This window comes from Alosa pseudoharengus, unplaced genomic scaffold (assembly GCF_046254945.1).
Source record: "Alosa pseudoharengus isolate Yale_2024_CS ecotype anadromous, Long Island Sound unplaced genomic scaffold, YU_APseudo_1.1 YU_APseudo_1.1_scf_6, whole genome shotgun sequence".
NCBI classification, from domain to species: Eukaryota; Metazoa; Chordata; class Actinopteri; order Clupeiformes; family Clupeidae; genus Alosa; species Alosa pseudoharengus.
This window is the reverse complement of record NW_027468848.1, coordinates 21,750,867-21,768,366: the sequence shown is the minus strand read 5'-3', so window position 1 is coordinate 21,768,366 and position 17,500 is coordinate 21,750,867. Positions and strand designations below refer to the sequence as shown.

The following is a 17,500-nucleotide window of genomic DNA, read 5'->3' as shown; positions in this document are numbered from 1 at the left end:
CACCTTAAAAAGCCATTACAGTGTTTTCATAGTGGCCGCTTTAGATGGAGAGTTTCATGTTTACTTAATCATCCTGGCTTTTATGTAACCTAAGAGGGGTAATTGTGTTAATGTGGGTGCACCTATTGTGTGCTAGTACTTGGCAAGCCTTGGTGTCAAGTAATATGATTGAAACAGGAGAGCAGGTGGTTGAATGTTACACGATGTACAATCCCTCCCTCCACAACTCACACACACACACACATACACACACACACACACACACACACACACACACACACACACACACACACACACGCACGCACACACGCATACACAGGCACGCACACGCTCGCACGCACACACACACACACACACACACACACATGCACGCACACACGCACACACAGGCACGCACGTACATGCACGCACGCACACACACAAACTAACACCTCCTCTCTCCCTGTCCCCCTCTAGGTGCAGCGCACCATCGCCAAGCAGATCCAGATGGTGAAGCAGATTGGCAAGGGCCGCTACGGCGAGGTATGGATGGGCAAGTGGCGCGGCGAGAAGGTGGCTGTCAAGGTGTTCTTCACCACCGAGGAGGCCAGCTGGTTCCGCGAGACCGAGATCTACCAGACGGTGCTGATGAGGCACGAGAACATACTGGGTAAGGAACCGAAAGGAAAAACACAGCAGTTCCACCTGTTCTCAGCCACAGGAGAAGGTTGTAGCCAGAATGTCCTACCAGCCAGACCCCTCTTCCCTTACCTATGAGTAGGTGGGTGCAGTGGTGTAGTCTACGTGATACGCAGGACTACGCAGTATACCGACTGAAAAAGCATCACCATCTCAGTATACCCACTTAAAATAGGCAAGGATACGTATTAAAATTTGGGGTTGATCACAGTATACCCACTACAGCTAACTAGACTACATCACAGTATATCCACTACAGCTAACTAGACTACATCACAGTATATCCACTACAGCTAACTAGACTACATCACAGTATATCCACTACAGCTAACTAGACAACATCAAAGTATACCCACTACAGCTAACTAGACTGCACCACCGGGTGGGTGTACTTAGAAACGATTCCTAGCTGACATTCAAATTAGTTTCTTGCTCTGTTTGATTGACTATCCAAAGCCCAGTAAATGACAGGTTGTTGTTGGGATAAGATAGGCAAACAGTAGAGTAGATGTAAATTCAGTCAGGGCCCTGAAAACTAAGTAGCCTGCCAAAATCATTCTGCCCTCGGCATGTACACTATGTTGCTATACAAATGATATCCCCGTTCTCCTACACAAACTACACAAGATGGAAAAATTTGAATATATTCCAAAAATACTTTCCTGGGTCGAGGAGCAGGGTCAAAACATATCCCCCAGCAGTAACCCTCACGTAACCCCCAGCAGTTTTGAAGACACCCATAGTTGTTATTGCATACTAAAGACTATATGTATCTGAGGGGCTCCCTCCACCCCCCCGAGGCTCAAATGAAAACTGTGGTGGAGGCTGTCCTCGATCGCTGACACGTCGTCCCTTTGAGCGAGCCCATTAGCACAAGCTGCCTGCGGAATTTATTGAGGCCACTGACCTCGCTGTCAGATGAAAACGCCTCAGTTCTTAGTGGAATGAAATCAAACATGACTTCCCTCCCTTGAACCACCCATGTCTGTGCGAACACGCAGGCTTCTCAGCATTCTACTCTTATACCTCCACGAATCTCTCTCTCCCTCCTCCTCTCTCTTTCTCCCCTCCTCTCTCTCACTCTCTCTCTCTCTGCCTCCTTTTCTTTTCTCTCCTTGCCCCTTGTACATCTCCTTACCTCCCTCTTTGTTTTTTTCCCCATCCCTGCTTCTCTCACTTTTTCTCCCATCCTCCTCCTCTTCCCTCCTCTTTTTCTCTCTCTCCATCTCTTTTCCTCCCTCGCTCCCTCACTCCCTCCCCCTCTCCTTTCCTCTCTCCATCTGTCGGTCCACCTCCAGGCTTCATCGCGGCGGACATCAAGGGCACGGGCTCGTGGACGCAGCTCTACCTGATCACCGACTACCACGAGAGCGGCTCGCTCTACGACTACCTCAAGTCCACTACGCTGGACTCCAAGGCCATGCTGCGGCTGGCCTACTCGTCCGTCTCGGGCCTGTGCCACCTGCACACCGAGATCTTCGGCACGCAGGGCAAGCCGGCCATCGCCCACCGCGACCTCAAGAGCAAGAACATCCTGGTCAAGAAGAACGGCACCTGCTGCATCGCTGACCTCGGCCTGGCCGTCAAATTCATTAGGTTAGTGAAGGGGGGAGACAGAGAGGGCGGGGGGGGGAGGGAGAGAGAGAGAGAGAGGGAAAGAGAGAAAAATAGAGAGAGAGTGAGGGGAGTGCACTATAATCCAAAACCCTCCCTTCACAGAGTGAACAGATAATATTTCCTCAGCTTATTGTTCAGTGGGTTTAAAAGTTAAATTGATCCTATACAACACATTACAAAACAAAACAGCCCTATTAAAACATATTTTTCTATTTATCTTTTTTTATCCATGTTCTCTAACATTTAATATGGCTCATCAGAACTGTTTTTCTCTTCCAGTGACACAAACGAGGTGGACATCCCTCCCAACACGCGGGTGGGCACCAAGCGCTTCATGCCCCCGGAGGTGCTGGACGAGAGCCTCAACCGCAACCACTTCCAGTCCTACATCATGGCCGACATGTACAGCTTCGGCCTCATCCTGTGGGAAATCGCCAGGAGATGCGTGTCCGGAGGTAAGACCCTCTCGCACCGCACCGCCCCCCCCGCGCCAACAACATCGTGCCCATCTGAGCTGAGCCGCGCCACGTCGTGTCGTGCCCAGTCATTCCTCCCGGCTCACGGAGCGCCACGCTCACGTTACATAACCGCTTTCAACAAGCGGGGCCCTCTGTTGGTGCTGGCAGCACTTCAAAGTGGCTCAGCGAGTTCCCAGAGAGCACCCAGGAGAGTGTCCCTGCCGAGTCTGCCACATCCACACGCAACCATGTACACGTGTAAATGTTTAAACAGAAAATGGATCAGACCCTCAGAGGATGTATATGCTCCCCTGTGGTATTGCTTTCAGAGCACACAGTGTGAATAGGAGATGTGTTCTGGCAAACGCTTAAATGCTAAATGTACTATTTAAAAGGTCCTCTCCATAAAGTGTTTTTTGTAATATTTGTGTGTCGTTCGCTGGTGTTGACATGTTGGTGGTGGTGTGTGTGTGGGTGTTTTGCAGGCATAGTGGAAGAATACCAGTTACCGTACCACGACCTTGTGCCCACTGATCCTTCATATGAAGACATGAGGGAAGTGGTGTGCATCAAGAGGTTACGACCCTCATTCCCCAACAGATGGAGCAGTGACGAGGTAAAGGCCACACGAGACACACACTCACCAATGCACACACACACACACACACACACACACACACACACATATATACTTCCACACCAAACATAACCACACATGCACACCCCCCACCCCCTTCATTGATTCTTTCTCTCTCTCTCTCTCTGCTCTCCCTTCTCCTTATCTCCTTTCCCCCTCTCCGTCTCTTTCTCTCCAAACAAACTAACTGTGTTTGCTGTATTGACATGTTGTGTGTTTATTTGTCCCTGTCCCTGTGTGTGTGTGTGCGCAGTGCCTGAGACAGATGGGCAAACTGATGACCGAGTGCTGGGCCCACAACCCGGCCTCTCGCCTCACCGCCCTCCGCGTCAAGAAGACCCTGGCCAAGATGTCCGAGTCCCAGGACATTAAGCTCTGAGAGGAGCCGACCGACCAGACAGCGCCGGCAGCAAATAAAAAAAAAAAAAACACAAAAAAACAAGAAAGACATATCGCTTCAGCTACCCACAATCCCTTGCTCCAATGGGTCGGAACGGGATGCCCCCCCCACCCCACCCCACCCCAGATCAGGTCGGGTCAAGTTTGGCCCAGCAGCAGGAGCCGTCCCCCCCCTGCACAGAAGTTGAGGAAGAAGGAAGGGAGGATGAGGAGGAGGGGGGGGGGGGGGTCTCAGAAGAGGAAACGACGAGAAACTAGGGGAGATAAGAGATGAGAAGACCTGTTTTGGGGAGGGTGTTTTTTTCCCTTCGGTGGGGTTTAGGGTGGGTAAATCTAACCGAGTGAATTATTTAGTCCAAGAGGCCTGGACGCGGTCAGCAGGTAGTGCCTTTAAAAAGGAAGCGGTCTGTCCTTGATCTCTGCGCTCGGGAGCCCCTGCAAGGACGGACAGCCCGCGGCGCTAGCGGCCAGCAGAGAAGCTTCTCCTCGTTGCTTTCTGTGAAAGCTTTATTAGACCACAGACTTTTTGGTGTTGATGTTGATGTTGTTGTTGTTGTTTGTTTATTGATTTTCTTCCTGAGGAGGGAAGCTGAGGAGACGGAAGTGAGGAGATGGAGGTGGGGGATGGAGGGATGGAGGGGGGTGGAGGGGTAGAGCCCAGCGTTTGTGAACCAAACAGCGGGACACGCACGAGGGGATCAGCGTCGCTCGGACAATCAGAGGCCTCAGCTCAGTATTGACTTTTCTCCACTCCGTCCACTGCCTGGTTCCCCTGCTGATGGCTGGCGCGATGTGTTTGTTGACCGGAGGACAAGGGCAAGACAAATCAGGATTGGCTGTACATCCCTTTTCTCTCACTCTTTCTCTCTCTCTCTCTCTCTCTCTGTTTTAAGTTCTCTTGGACTTTGTTAGTTGTGCACTGGCTGGTGGTATACCTGAACCAAAGACTGAAGTAACGTAGAGGTCAATAAAGGTCAATAACAGATGTCTGTCTATATTCACTGGCGACGAGTGGAATTGTAATTCTAGGTATCCTTGTGAGGCACACAGACACACACAAGCACAGTTTGAAGGAGAGTCAATGAAGCCTTTCCATTTCAATTGATTGTCATGTCAACATGTTAATTTTTCACAAAATCCTCCACAAGATATGGTTGTTGCCATCCATGAGTTTCAGTGCCCTGAGGTAGTCCACCTATCAGTGGTGGGAAACTAAACTAACCATCATCTTTGTGTGTGTGTGTGTGTGTGTGTGTGTGTGTGTGTGTGTGTGTGAGAGAGAGAGGTGTGATAGTGTGTGAGCGATATCTGGGGCTACTGTATGGCGCTTAAGTTCCTTTAGAATGTTCTGGATCCCCCCCCTCATCAGTCATTAGTGCCTTTCTCTCTGTCTTGTTAGTGATTCAGTGTAGCAGTTGTGTAGCAGAGATTGGTGTTTGTATTTTTCAGTTCACACACACACACACACACACACACACACACTGCTGTGTTGAAGCACCAGTTTAGTTCCACACTCTGAAACTAGCATTGAAATCCAACACACACTGATTTGTTTTCTTTTAATTTTTGGTCAGAATGGACAAGCAGTGTGTGCCCTGCCCTGTTTTGATGGCTAACTGTTGAAAAAAAATACTGTCAATGTTTTTCACGAAGCATTTCTTATAAACAGACGTTCATTCTGAATAGAATGTGCTACATTCATTAGAAAGTGTCAACGCACCTGCTAAAGAGAGAAACCCTGACTTCCCCTAACTGTTTACTTATGTTAGCTGGCTAACTAGGTGAACACATCATGACCCCTGCCCCCCCCCATCCCTCCTATGTTTTAACACAATCAATGTCTCCCTTGTTTTGCTGTGTGTGTAAAGAATGGAGTCCTTCCTCCTCCTCTCCCTCAGGGCGTGTGCCTTATTTAATCTGTACATACCTGTAAATGAGAGTTGATGAATGTGATATAATTAATGGATGTGCTAGGCTTTACATTCCCTTAATAAAATGTAATTCAGTTCCCCCAATACGCCTGTGTTCAAGTTATTCAGCCTAATGTTACTTCATTTTGCCCAAATGCCAGTTATTTTGCCTACTTGCCTAAACACTGTGAAAATACCACAATGACCAATTCCACTTTGCACGAAAGGTAAAGCAATATGTCAGTGGTCCTGGGTGGTGGTGGGTACATCTGAATAGCCTTTTCTGGGCTTAAAGAACTGTGAAACGTGTTTCAAAGGTGATGTAAAGAAAACACACGCAGAGCACAGTTTTCAGCATTGCTTATAAATATAATTTATTAATTGTTTTAAAAATTCTTTCTTACACTTTGTACAGTAAATAAACTTGACCAAGGGGAGGAGACGCGAGCAATTTCAAGGGGTCATTAATGAAACGTGCCAAACCAGAGCGGACCACACCCTCACTATACAAACCGTACGAGTATAAATCAGTTTAACAAAATAAAAAGCACTTACTAGCACTGCTCTAGTCATAGTTATATAAAGAAAGCCAACTTTGCATAGTAGACACAGCTTTTACAAACACGGAGATGAGTAAACAACAAACAAATCCAACTGAAAATACAAACAGGATTATTTTTTAACATGGTTGTCATTTTAACATCGTAAGAAAGTTATTTGAGTGTTTCTACTCAATAATGATAGCATACTCTGATATCCTGCTTTCATACCAATGCTTTCCCATTCATCTTGCTGTACGTCTCTTGAGCCTTGTTGAGCCTGAGGTTGGAGTTCTTTTTTTTAAAAAAATGAAAAGATGGCTTGGGCAATCATCATTTAAGTCTCGCCATATCCATTAAATTCGTTAAATGATCTACAAGCTTTTGAGTCAAACATTTTATCGTTTTGTGGTCACAGAGGAACACGAACAGAAACATCACAAAATTGTCAGCCACAAAGGCAACATGTAAAGCGAACAAAAATCAATCACCATTTTTTAAAATCCCATATTCCATACCGAGGGAATACTGCAACAAGGAATGTTAAATCTGTAAGTTCTTCTGTGTCTTGATTTTATTTTATTTTAGGTTTCTGAAAAAAACTGAAAAAGAAAATGCATGTCTCAACACTGACACTCTGATGTCTTTAAAACTTGAGCATGAAATGGTTCATCTTTATGTTCTCCAGCTGGTTAAAAATGAGCGCTGCACACCGAGAGATTCATTTTGCAAGTGATCTGGCTATTCATGTCGACATCATTATTAGTAAAAAGCGGACACACACAATTGTTTGTCAGTATAGTCTGATAAGCGGCAAGTGCTCCAATGCACTGTTGTTGTAAAAACAGGAGAAACGAAACCGAAACGAACAACAAAAGTCCCCAATACACAATAGCCCACTGAAATCAAAACAGAAACATAGTCATAGGAGTCAACTGGAAAAGGCCACTTCAATGTACTTGGTATACATATCCTGTATTTACAAATTCAAAATTACACAATTCTATATGACTATGTAGGTTTCCTCTTATTCCACCAGGTGGCAGCAGTGAACTAAAAACTCTTTTTGAAGAAAAAAAAAAACGTTAAGGAGAGCACTGAAAGAAAAGGTTAGATAAGATGTGATACAAAAAAAAGATGTTTTTCCTTTTAAAAATGAAGCAAAAACATGACTTATGCATACAAACAATAACAACAATGATTCTCCTGGGGTTGACCGTAAGTGGACCAGGAGGGGGACTGGGACGTGTGCATAATTAGAGTTGTGTGACTGGGAGGGAGGGACGGGGCAGAACATAGATACTGAGGGGAGAGGATGGCTGATATCATCTGAAACTAAACCTGGACCCCCCGGAGGTCCCCACATCTGGCCCCTGGGCTCCTCTCTCCGCCCCATCCTCCCACTCCAAATATTAGTTAGTTAGTAGCCTGCTTGTTCAAGGTCGCTCTTGGGTGGGGGTGGTTGAGGGGGGGTCGATGGGGAGAATCATCCACATATCTGGACAGCAGCATAAATCGTTTCCATGGAAACTGTATTAAACAATCTGTACGTGAAGGTGCACGTACAGTGAAAAAGACTATAGAAATACCTATAGAAAGAGATTTGATTTTTTTTTTGTTTTAACTTTAACCAATACTCTTGTTTCATATATATGTCCACTTTGTTGTTTTGTCAGTAAAAGATAAATCACAGCACAATTCATAACATTATCAAGGTAAGTGTTTTTCTTTTTTTCATATTTTTTGCTCCCAGACCGTCTCTTTGTTCATCATACTTCTCCATACTTCAGTCTGTGACCTGCGTGGTCTGGTGAAGGATTCTCTTGTTTGTTCGCTTGAAGCCCCCCCCACCCCCACCCCCCACCCCCCCTTCCTCCACCACTTCTCTCCTCTCGCTTTCACACCGTGCGCGCGTGCTTGCGTGTGTGTGTGTGTGTGTGTGTGGGAGTAGCGCCGTATGGCTCTCGCTTCCGCTCCGAGGTCACTCTCACAGCTCCATCACCATGGGGACTATGTTCTCATGGCGACCCATTTCCTCCAGGACGGCGGCCAGCTGGTTGAGGTTGCCGTCGGGGAAGTGTTGCGCCTCCCACAGGTCCAGGATCACACCGGTCGGACTCGACTTGGTGGCAAAGTAGTTGAGGTACCTGAACAAGACACAAACGGACAAGATAGCATTACGAGGGAGTGTGATTAGGTGTGTCTGTGTGTGTGTGTGTGAGTAGGTGTGTGTGTGTGTGTGTGTGTGTGTGTGTGTGTGTGTGTGTGTGTGTGTGTGTGTGTGTGTGTGTGTGTGTGTGTGTGAGAGAGCAGACAGAGAGCTCCAGTGGAGTGGACACAGTCTCAACTTGGTGGCAAAGTAGTTCATGTACCTGTGAGCTGGAACAAGGTGGCAGACAGACCGGTGGGATAATGGCCAAGCCAAGGTGTGGGATTTATTTAGTCTCTCTGTCTGGTGTGTGTGTGTGAGCGTGTACATGTGTGTGTGTGTGTGTGTGTGTGTGTGTTTATGTCTCTCTGTCTCTCTCTGTGTGCGTGTGTGTGTGTCTGGTTTGTGTATGGTGACAGAGAGCCAGAGTGGAGTGGACACATGCCAGAGGACTGCGCGGTGCGCGGGCGGCGCCGTGTGGGGAAGAGCTGCCCTGATCAATCAGGCCGGGGAACAGCACCAGGGCCTCCTATAGGCACAGGCAGCCCCCCCCCCCGCCCCCCCGCTGCCACGCCGCTGCCACGCCACACACAGCACACTAAGCCCTCCCATTCTCCTTTGATCAAAACACTTGTGACTCTAAGTTGACACGCAGCTTGGCAACTCTATTTCCTAAGCCTCCCCTAATCAAATGAAGCTCCTTTTCAAAGAAAGCAAACACGAAGCGAAAGTGAATAAAGGAAGAGTTAAAAAAAAAAAGACAAACGAGACTTTCTGTGTGTAAAAAAAAAGAGGGGCCTTTTGCTTGGTCAGATCCTGCACGGGCTGTCATGTTGGTCAGCATTAAAGGCGCTGCATGCTGCAGGGTGGGGTTATCTCTTCTGCCTCTTCTTCTCCTGCTTTCTCTTCCCTCTTTTGCGGTGCCTTCGTTTTGACCCTCTCTGATTATGCATGCCTGTCTTAGGAGACTGAGCTCAGGATGTCAGTCCTCCGCTCTCTCTCCCTCCCACCCTTCCTTTCTTCTTCCCTTGCCCTCCCTCGTTCTCTCTCTCTCTCTCTCTCTCTCGCTTGCGCTCCCTCTCTCTCTGCAGCCTGTGATAAGGCTTCTCCTGCTGGGAGCTGAACTCAGTAGCTGCAAACAGAGCATGATTTTGCTCCATACAGTGGGAAAGGGAGGTGAAAAGGGCTAGCTTCAGCAGGACCCCACATTCTCTCCTCTAAACCTCGCTTTCTTTCTTTCCTTCTCTCTCCTTCTCTTTCTCTCTCGCTTCCTTCGTTCTCTCTTCTCTCTCACTGTTCAGCCTCTCTCACCTCATTTAGCTATGTGCATATCAAATGTGACAGATGGGTTCTGCTTCCAGGATCTCGCACTGCTGGGCTCTTTTTCTTCTTGTGTGTGTGTGCGTGTGTGTGTGTGTGTGTGTGTGTGTGTGTGTGTGTGTGTGTGTGTGTGCGTGTGCACGTTTTTCTCACTAACTTCATCAAAATTCTGTTTCTGGCACTCACATGGCCTTTCTTTTCTCACTGTGTCTAAATATCTCTGCTGGTGCCATGTGTGTGTGCCTGTGTTGGCACATTATGTGTGTGTGTACCACACATCTGCAGGTGTGTGTGTGCATGTGTTTCTGTATATTCCTGTACTATATGGATAACAACATACTATGTATTATGATACACTATTAATACCAGTATACTGTCAGCATATGTCTGTACATGTCTTTGTGTGTGTGTGTGTGTGTGTGTGTGTGTGTGTGTGTGTGTGTGTGTGTGTGCATGTGCCTGTGCTGACCTGTCCAAGTTGAGTTTGTGCGCCAGCATCCTCCAGTCGTTCCCACGGGACTGGGGCGCGTCCAGGCTGCCGCAGAGCTTCTGGCGGATGGACAGGGGGATGCGGAAGGCGTTGGGCCCCACCAGCGTGGTGATGTTGCTGGCCGGGTCCATCAGCGAGGTGTCAATGCTCTGGGAGTCCTGCACAGAAGAGCAAACACAGAGCGGTCAGTGGTCCATGCAGAGCACAGAGTGGTCAGTGGTCCGTTAATGTCACTGGACCTTCACATGGGTTTGGAAGCCTGTTCCAGTGAGACTGTGGGGCTTTTCTGTGTTTTTTTGTCCTTTTGTATTTACATAAAAAGATGGACAGGATGCTGATCTGGACAAACAAACAAATAAACAAACAAACAGTCCAAGAAAATGTCGAAGGGAACAAAACCGGAAAAGAAGAGACGCGCAGCAAGGCTGGACCGACCACCCTCATCTGTTGTTACCATGGCAAGGAACACAGCAGTCTCCAGCGATCTGACTGTGGTGGGCTCGTCTCTCTCTCTCTCTCTCTCTCTCTCTCTCCATCCCTCCCTCCCTCTCTCTTTCGCTTTCTCCTCTTTTGGCCTTCCTTTGGCATCCGTAAAGCAATTTTACCAAAGCAAACTCCTCATCCATCTCTCAATGGGAGGGATAGCTCTCCCTCCCCCTCGCCACAACACACACACACATACACACACACACACACACACACACACACACACACACACACACACACACACACACACACACACACACACACACATCTCATCTGCAATGCCAGCTATGCCTGATTATAAATGCCTCCCTTAATGAATTCCAATAATAAACAAAGAGCCCATTATGGAACCCAGCTTTTTCCCCCTGCCTTTAAGTGCCATAAGAGAGGCTTGAAACATTTCCACTCCAAAACAAACCGCACCGAGCCCAAGACAATACTGCAGCACCGCTGCCTGTGTAAACAGGATTATCAATTAGAGGGGAGATGAAGCAGGCCACTGAGGATTTTAAGAGAAAAACATTATTGACACAGAGCTTTTCATACAATACAATGAGCCAAAGCAGAATCTCTCTCTCTCTCTTGCTCTCTCTCTCTTGCTCTCTCTCTCTTTATGTCTCGAAGGATAGATTTTAAATGCAGTATTTGTTTTGAAAGAAGCATTTCTTAAGAGGCCATTTTTCTGTATGGAGTGGTAAGAACTAGTCATATTTCCTTGAAAATATACCACTCGAGGACAGCTCTATCGGTGGTATTACAAGTCCATTTCAGCAGAGAGGTGAGCGAGCCTGATGGGGGATTAGAGCTTGAGTGGATTCAGGGTGTGACAGCAGCCGTGCGGCTGAGGGGAGAGAGAATCGGCCCTTCCTGTAAGCAAGGAGCCCGACGGACGATAGACGGAGGCGTCGGTTTTACCTGACGGGCGGGAGCGCGAGAGAGAGAGAAGACGGAGCAGCGAGCCATGAGAACGCTGCGGAAATGGATGGGATTCCGATGCCTCATCCAGGAGCAAAATTTAAAATGCTGTGGGGAGAGCGGTGGCCGGGTCAATAAGTGAGAGATTATTTATTTATTTAGCGCTCCGAGGCCTTCTTTTACAATCCAGGAGCTTTAATTAACCCCTATGGAGACAGCAAACATTTAGAGACAGGGAGCTGATGGCTCGCAATCAATAACGGAGAGGAATTCTTCCACTCAGTGCTCCAGGACAGCATGGATCAAAGCGGGTTTCACTGGCCCGCCTTCAATGACCAATACACAGATTTTTACATAGCAGCCCACCGAGATTTTACAGCAACACTGCCAAACTGACCTTGAAAAGCAATTCAGCAATCCAATATTAAAAAAAAATTAGAAAATAAAATAAAAAAAAGCTGCTGTGCCAATATATTTTCTTCAAAAACCACTACGGGACTATCTTTCTGCAACCATATTCAGTAGCATTGCTGCAAGTTATGCACTCTAGGCATACAAAATGCAACCTAGCATTTTCAATACACCAGTGTCAGTCATGTATTACTTTATTATTGTTACAGCAATAGTTTTACTTGCACGGCCAGTTTCATAGACATGGCTTGGGCCTAGTCCTGGACTAATAGAGAACGCCAATGAAGATTTCCCCTGAAAATGAGCTTACAGTCTTGGACTAGGCTTCATCCATGTCTGGGAAACCGGCCCGAGATGGTGTCAATCAGCAGTAGGAATGTAGCCTACCTCGGAGAGGGCAGTGTTGAGCTGAAAGATCTGGCCCTCGCCCTCCACCTGCCGGACGCAGAGCTTGCAGTCCAGCTCGATGGTGGCGATGCTGAAGCGCTCCAGGGTGAAGGTGCAGTGCAGGGTCCGCTGGCAGCCACTCCACACCTGGTAGAAGGGGATCTCCTGTTGGCCGCACACACACACACGCGCACACACACACGCACGCACGCACACACACACACGTACGCACACACACATCACACACACAGGTGAAGAGAGAGAGGTTAGAATGCAGGAGCGGGGAGACCGTGCTCATGGACTCATTATATAAAGGAAAGGCAGGGTGGGATTGCACATTAAAGAGGCCTATGTTGTCTATCTCTTTCAAGTCTCCATAGTCCCAGGGCTGGTTCAGATGAGGACAACCCTCGCCTAAGATGCTTCCACAGGGTTTAAAACAGTTGGAAGGGGGAAAAAAATTGTGGGAGCATTCTGACAGCCTCATGGCCTCACAGCATATTCACACCCTCATTCCCATGGCTCAGGAGTGAATAACAATGCCCAGAAGCCTCCCTCTGCCCCCACCCCCAAACACCCACGTGGGCTTGAAGAGCGCCCCCTGGAGGGCTAAGGCCTACAGCGGTAGGATGCGTACCTGGTACTTGGCCAGCAGCTTGCTCTTCCACTCGCCGTGTGGGATGTCGTGGACGGAGAGGCGGAGGTTGTGGGTGCTGTCCTTGAAGTTCAGCGTCTTTGGTTCGTCCAGCAGCTTCCCGCCGATCTGCTTCTCCATCTGCAGCACCTCCTGTGGGCGGCCAGACCGTGACAAAACATCAAAGGCTGCTCTGCAGGCCAACCGGCGTGGAGGTGGCGTGCTTGGTGTTGGATGATAAAGTAACCCGCATTAGCTACATTTGAGCTTCTGCAACACTACATGCAGAACATGTCCAATCGACATTTGTGATGGTCCGTCAAATTCAAGCATGATCTCAAAATAATAGTGGCTGTAACTAATTTCCCTCACAGGATCAAAAGAGCATATATACTATACTAATTAATACATATTTGAGTGTATGGATAATGTTGCCTTATTGCTTTGGACACTAGTTGGATAGGTAAGCAATATTTATGCTTCAGCAACACAGGAACCTATAATGCACAAAATAAGCTTTGTGTGCATATTACATTTTTTGACATTGTGTAGAATGTAGAAATCCCGTCTGAGTAACACTGTCTGAGACTAAAATGTTGAAAGCAAATGGATAGCTACTGTAACTTCATGTCTATGTGAGAAATCATGGGTCACTGCCACTGCCACTGCTGTCACACTGTGCCTGGGTGAACACTTACGGTCCAAACTAACTAACGGAGAGCTCTGTAACAACATGATTGTCCTGTTTATTTGTATCAGGAGTGCCTTAACATCCTACTGCAGAGTTCATTAACTTCCCCTGTAAAACACGGCTGATTGAGCTGGTCAGGTCCGTCAGGGGCACGCCAACAGGAGAAGAAAGGACACAAACTGGTGCATTTTGTGATTTACTATCGAATGTTTTGGAAGACTAACAGAACAATAACACACAAACACTGACCGTCATCACACTTAAAATAAAAGTCAAATCCAAGGACAGTTGTACATCACATTAATAGACAAAAGACAAAAAAATGGGCGAATTGAAATGAATAATAATAGAAAAACAGAGACATTACTGATTTTTAAGGAGCTCATTCATTTCTACTACTACATTTGCCAAGGCAGCCACAGTTTGGGGTTTTGCCCAGTTAAGTTTGGTGGTTAAAATAGGCATATATTGTGCATTCATCAACCAACATTAGAGTGTGACAATGAGGGTAGTTAAGAGTAGGGAAGAAAGCAAATCCATGCTGTGCTTACCTTCAAGGCATCTTGCGTGTCGTCCAGGCAGTACACGCGGATGTGATACTCCAGAGCGGTGGTGCTGACCGGTCCAAAGATGGCCAGCTTCAACCGCTTGGCCGTGGCCTTGCTGATGGACTGGCCAACCAGGCAGTAGGTGCCCAGCGTCTCGGTGAGGACGTGGCACGCCTCCTCGTCCATCTGGATGTAGCAAGGGGTGGCGAAGTTCTCCTCCCCCACCACCACCACCTCCTGGAGGAGCGGAAGAGACAGAGAGCAATTGAATGGGAGGATAAACGGATCATTGTGCACAGTGAGGGAGATTAAGGCGAGATGTAGGATGAAAGGATTTCAGGTTGGATTTGAGTTTATCTGCGGTGGATGCAAGTCTGTATGATTGTGTGTGTTTGTGTGTGTGTGTGTGTGTGTGTGTGTGTGTGTGTGTGACATTGGTCACATTGCATTGGTATGATATACATGTTTCTGTCTGTGTATTGGATTGCTGAGTGCAGCCTTCACTTAGATGTCTGTCTTCTTTGTCATATTGGCTACGGTATGTGATTGTGCTTGAATGGCCTTGTGTCAGTGTGGCCGCACGCAAGACTTAAAGTGAGTCCACATACATAAGTGATTCCTCTAGGATGATAGGAGGTGGAGTTTATGACCGTGTGTATGTTTGTGTACGAGAGCGTTAGCATGCATGTGATGTCTACATCTGTATAAAGCCTTTGTGGCTATGTATTGCATTGCTGAGGACAGACTTTACACAGATTCCTGACGTCTTTGTGTGTGAGTGAATTTGAATGACCCTGTTTGTGAGACACAAACAGAGCGCAATCAAAAGAGACAGACAGAAACCATGCATAATATTCATAGACTTCTGTGTGTGTGTGCCGTGTATGTGTGTGTGTGTGTGTGTGTGTGTGTGTGTGTGTGTGTGTGTAGAGCACCACCAGAGGAGATCTATAGCCCACCCAAGGATTGACCCCTCTAATACGTCCCTGAGCCTAGGAGCCTGTTCCCGTTTCATTAGCGCCTGATGCGGGCAGACAGCGGCTCAAGCTGTGATGCTCTCTCACTTTTATCATTTATTATCCCGATGCCCACACATGAGCCTCACACCATCATTAATTTCTGGCCTATTATGAGTGGGGGTAAACCTGAAAAGGAATTAAAAATACTTTACAGTAAGCTTGGCCGTTTAACAGCCATTTCCAGAATGGTCATTAGCTCTCTTTACTAGTCTCTGGAGAGAACTAGGATCAGGCTCCAATCATTAAACAACAGAAAAGAAGGGTAGAAATGATGGGGGAGAGAGGGAGAAAGAGAACAAGAGAAAGACAGGAGAACAGTGAAAGACAGAGAGAAAAGGGTAGAGTAGTGGAGAGAGCAAGAGGGAGATGAAAACATGGGCAATTTTAAAGAGGATTTATGAATGCTCTTGCAAATTTTATCCAATTACCTCAATATCACACATATTGTTTTGTCTGTAAATATACCTCTTTTCCTTCGTTTCTTTCCCAGCCATGGAGGTAGGCTATAGGCAGCTCCCTAGTGTGCTTTTGAAAGCACGGGAATTGAGCCCCCCCCCCCCGTCTCTCGGCCGGCTCTTTAATGTCCCACACGGTCCCCTGGTCTCGGCTCTTTTCCTGAGCACTAGCCACTCTAAACAAATGGTCAAATCAGCGACGGGAAGAAAGGAGGCAAAAGCTCATTAGAAGCCTGAGAGCGCAGCGGTCGAGCCACCTCAACCGAGCCCCGCTGAATTTATTAGCATCTTAACGGCTCCGTGTGGGAAAGGGGTAAGAGAGAGAGACCATATGTTTCGCATTCATCATATGTTTTCGTATGGCTATTGTGTGATCATGGCCTGAGACATAAATGTCAACATTTGGACATGGATACGAACAAAATGTATACCTGAGGCTACCATAACATCAGGTGCCTCGTGTCTACTAAAAATAAGGGCAAACTGAAAGCAACTGTCATCGGATATATGTTGATGTGATGCGAGAAATTACACTAGAGGCATCACTACTGAAATAAGAGCGACTCTAATGTGTAGCTAAATGTCAGAGCGATTTACACTGCGGTGGCTTGAAGGATTGGAGAAATGAGCTTGCGTGTGGGAGATAAGGGTTTTCCATAGCCAGTCATTGCTACAGTGTAACATGACACATCAACGTGGTGTTCTAGAGACAACACAGTAAAGTAAAGACCTCGTCTCTCCAAGCTAGCGCCTGATGGAGATAACTTCTCCGCTTAATGTCAGAGAGACGCAACGAGACGCTGACATTCTCCACGCTTACCCATGTTAATTTTGGTGATGGTTGAATCTGAATATGATCTCCCACCAACATCTCCACTCCTCTCTCTCTCTCCCATACACACACTTATCACCCCCTCACCATTTCCCCAGCAGCAGCAGCACCTACCACTTCTGAATCTGATTAAATCCCAAAATAAGGTCAGGAGCGGTTGGTTGCTAAGACAGCGGAAAACTGGCGGAGAGTCCCGCCGAGACTCTTAGGGCACGGTGCCAACAGCGGGCAGCAGCTATTTACGTCTGCTCATCACCAATTCACATCGGAGGAAAACAGGGGGAAAAAAACACTCCGCTAATTGCACTTCTGACAGTCGGACTCAGATTCATCCAAACTCTGACAACACCAAGCCCACTAAATATAGGCCAAGGCCTTGGATATTCACGAGCTCCTTTTCTTCCCCCCCCCCCTCTCTTTTCCTACACATCAAACATCGCAAACAAGCAAACACAACGAGTGTGAACAGTCATTCCTCCATTTCATTTCATCCGTTCGAACTTTTTGTAGTTTTAGCGGTTCACACGAGGCTGGCGTCTGATCTCGTGCAGCCTGGGAGAAGAATACTATAGGGTAGCTGAGAGGGGTGGGGTGTGGGTGGGTGTATGGGTGGGTGGGCTGAAGCTAGGTTGACTGGGGGCATGTAAGGGTGGGGTTCTGAGGGCCAAAGGCCCAAAACCAGCCCTTGCCCGGCCCAAGCGCTGCCTCCCTATCTCCTCTGCCACCCGCGTACCCTGCCCTGCCTCCCGCCATTCCCACAACCGCCTCATGCCCAATTAGTGGGGGGGGGGCGTTGTGTTTCGGCGTGATAACAATGACACACAGGGTTCCGCAGCCCTCCTCCCCTCCCTGAGAGCTCATCCCGCCGCTGGGTTGGCAGCAGCACCTCAGGAGGACTCTTATCTCCAGCGCAGATAGCTACCTC

At 47.7% G+C, this 17,500-nt stretch overlaps 2 protein-coding genes across 5 annotated transcripts in view; one reads left to right on the top strand and one right to left on the bottom strand.

Annotated features, from left to right (window-relative positions):
• Window positions 1-5,804, top strand: part of bmpr1ba (bone morphogenetic protein receptor, type IBa) — a 75,173-nt gene extending 69,369 nt beyond the window's left edge. For all 3 annotated transcript variants that reach the window (XM_076269772.1, XM_076269770.1, XM_076269773.1), the window contains 5 exons: window positions 457-649; window positions 1,977-2,274; window positions 2,575-2,750; window positions 3,239-3,369; window positions 3,644-5,804. In XM_076269772.1, the coding sequence (XP_076125887.1) occupies window positions 457-649; window positions 1,977-2,274; window positions 2,575-2,750; window positions 3,239-3,369; window positions 3,644-3,769 (924 nt within the window). In that variant the 3' untranslated portion in view covers window positions 3,770-5,804. The remainder of the gene's footprint in view (window positions 1-456; window positions 650-1,976; window positions 2,275-2,574; window positions 2,751-3,238; window positions 3,370-3,643) is intronic.
• A 2,316-nt stretch (window positions 5,805-8,120) lies between these two features.
• Window positions 8,121-17,500, bottom strand: part of unc5ca (unc-5 netrin receptor Ca) — a 136,837-nt gene continuing 127,457 nt past the window's right edge. For both annotated transcript variants that reach the window (XM_076270001.1, XM_076270002.1), the window contains 5 exons: window positions 14,273-14,506; window positions 13,034-13,183; window positions 12,397-12,561; window positions 10,177-10,355; window positions 8,121-8,385 (listed from right to left, as the gene is read on the bottom strand). In XM_076270001.1, coding sequence (XP_076126116.1) covers window positions 8,226-8,385; window positions 10,177-10,355; window positions 12,397-12,561; window positions 13,034-13,183; window positions 14,273-14,506 — 888 coding nt within the window. In that variant the 3' untranslated portion in view covers window positions 8,121-8,225. The remainder of the gene's footprint in view (window positions 8,386-10,176; window positions 10,356-12,396; window positions 12,562-13,033; window positions 13,184-14,272; window positions 14,507-17,500) is intronic.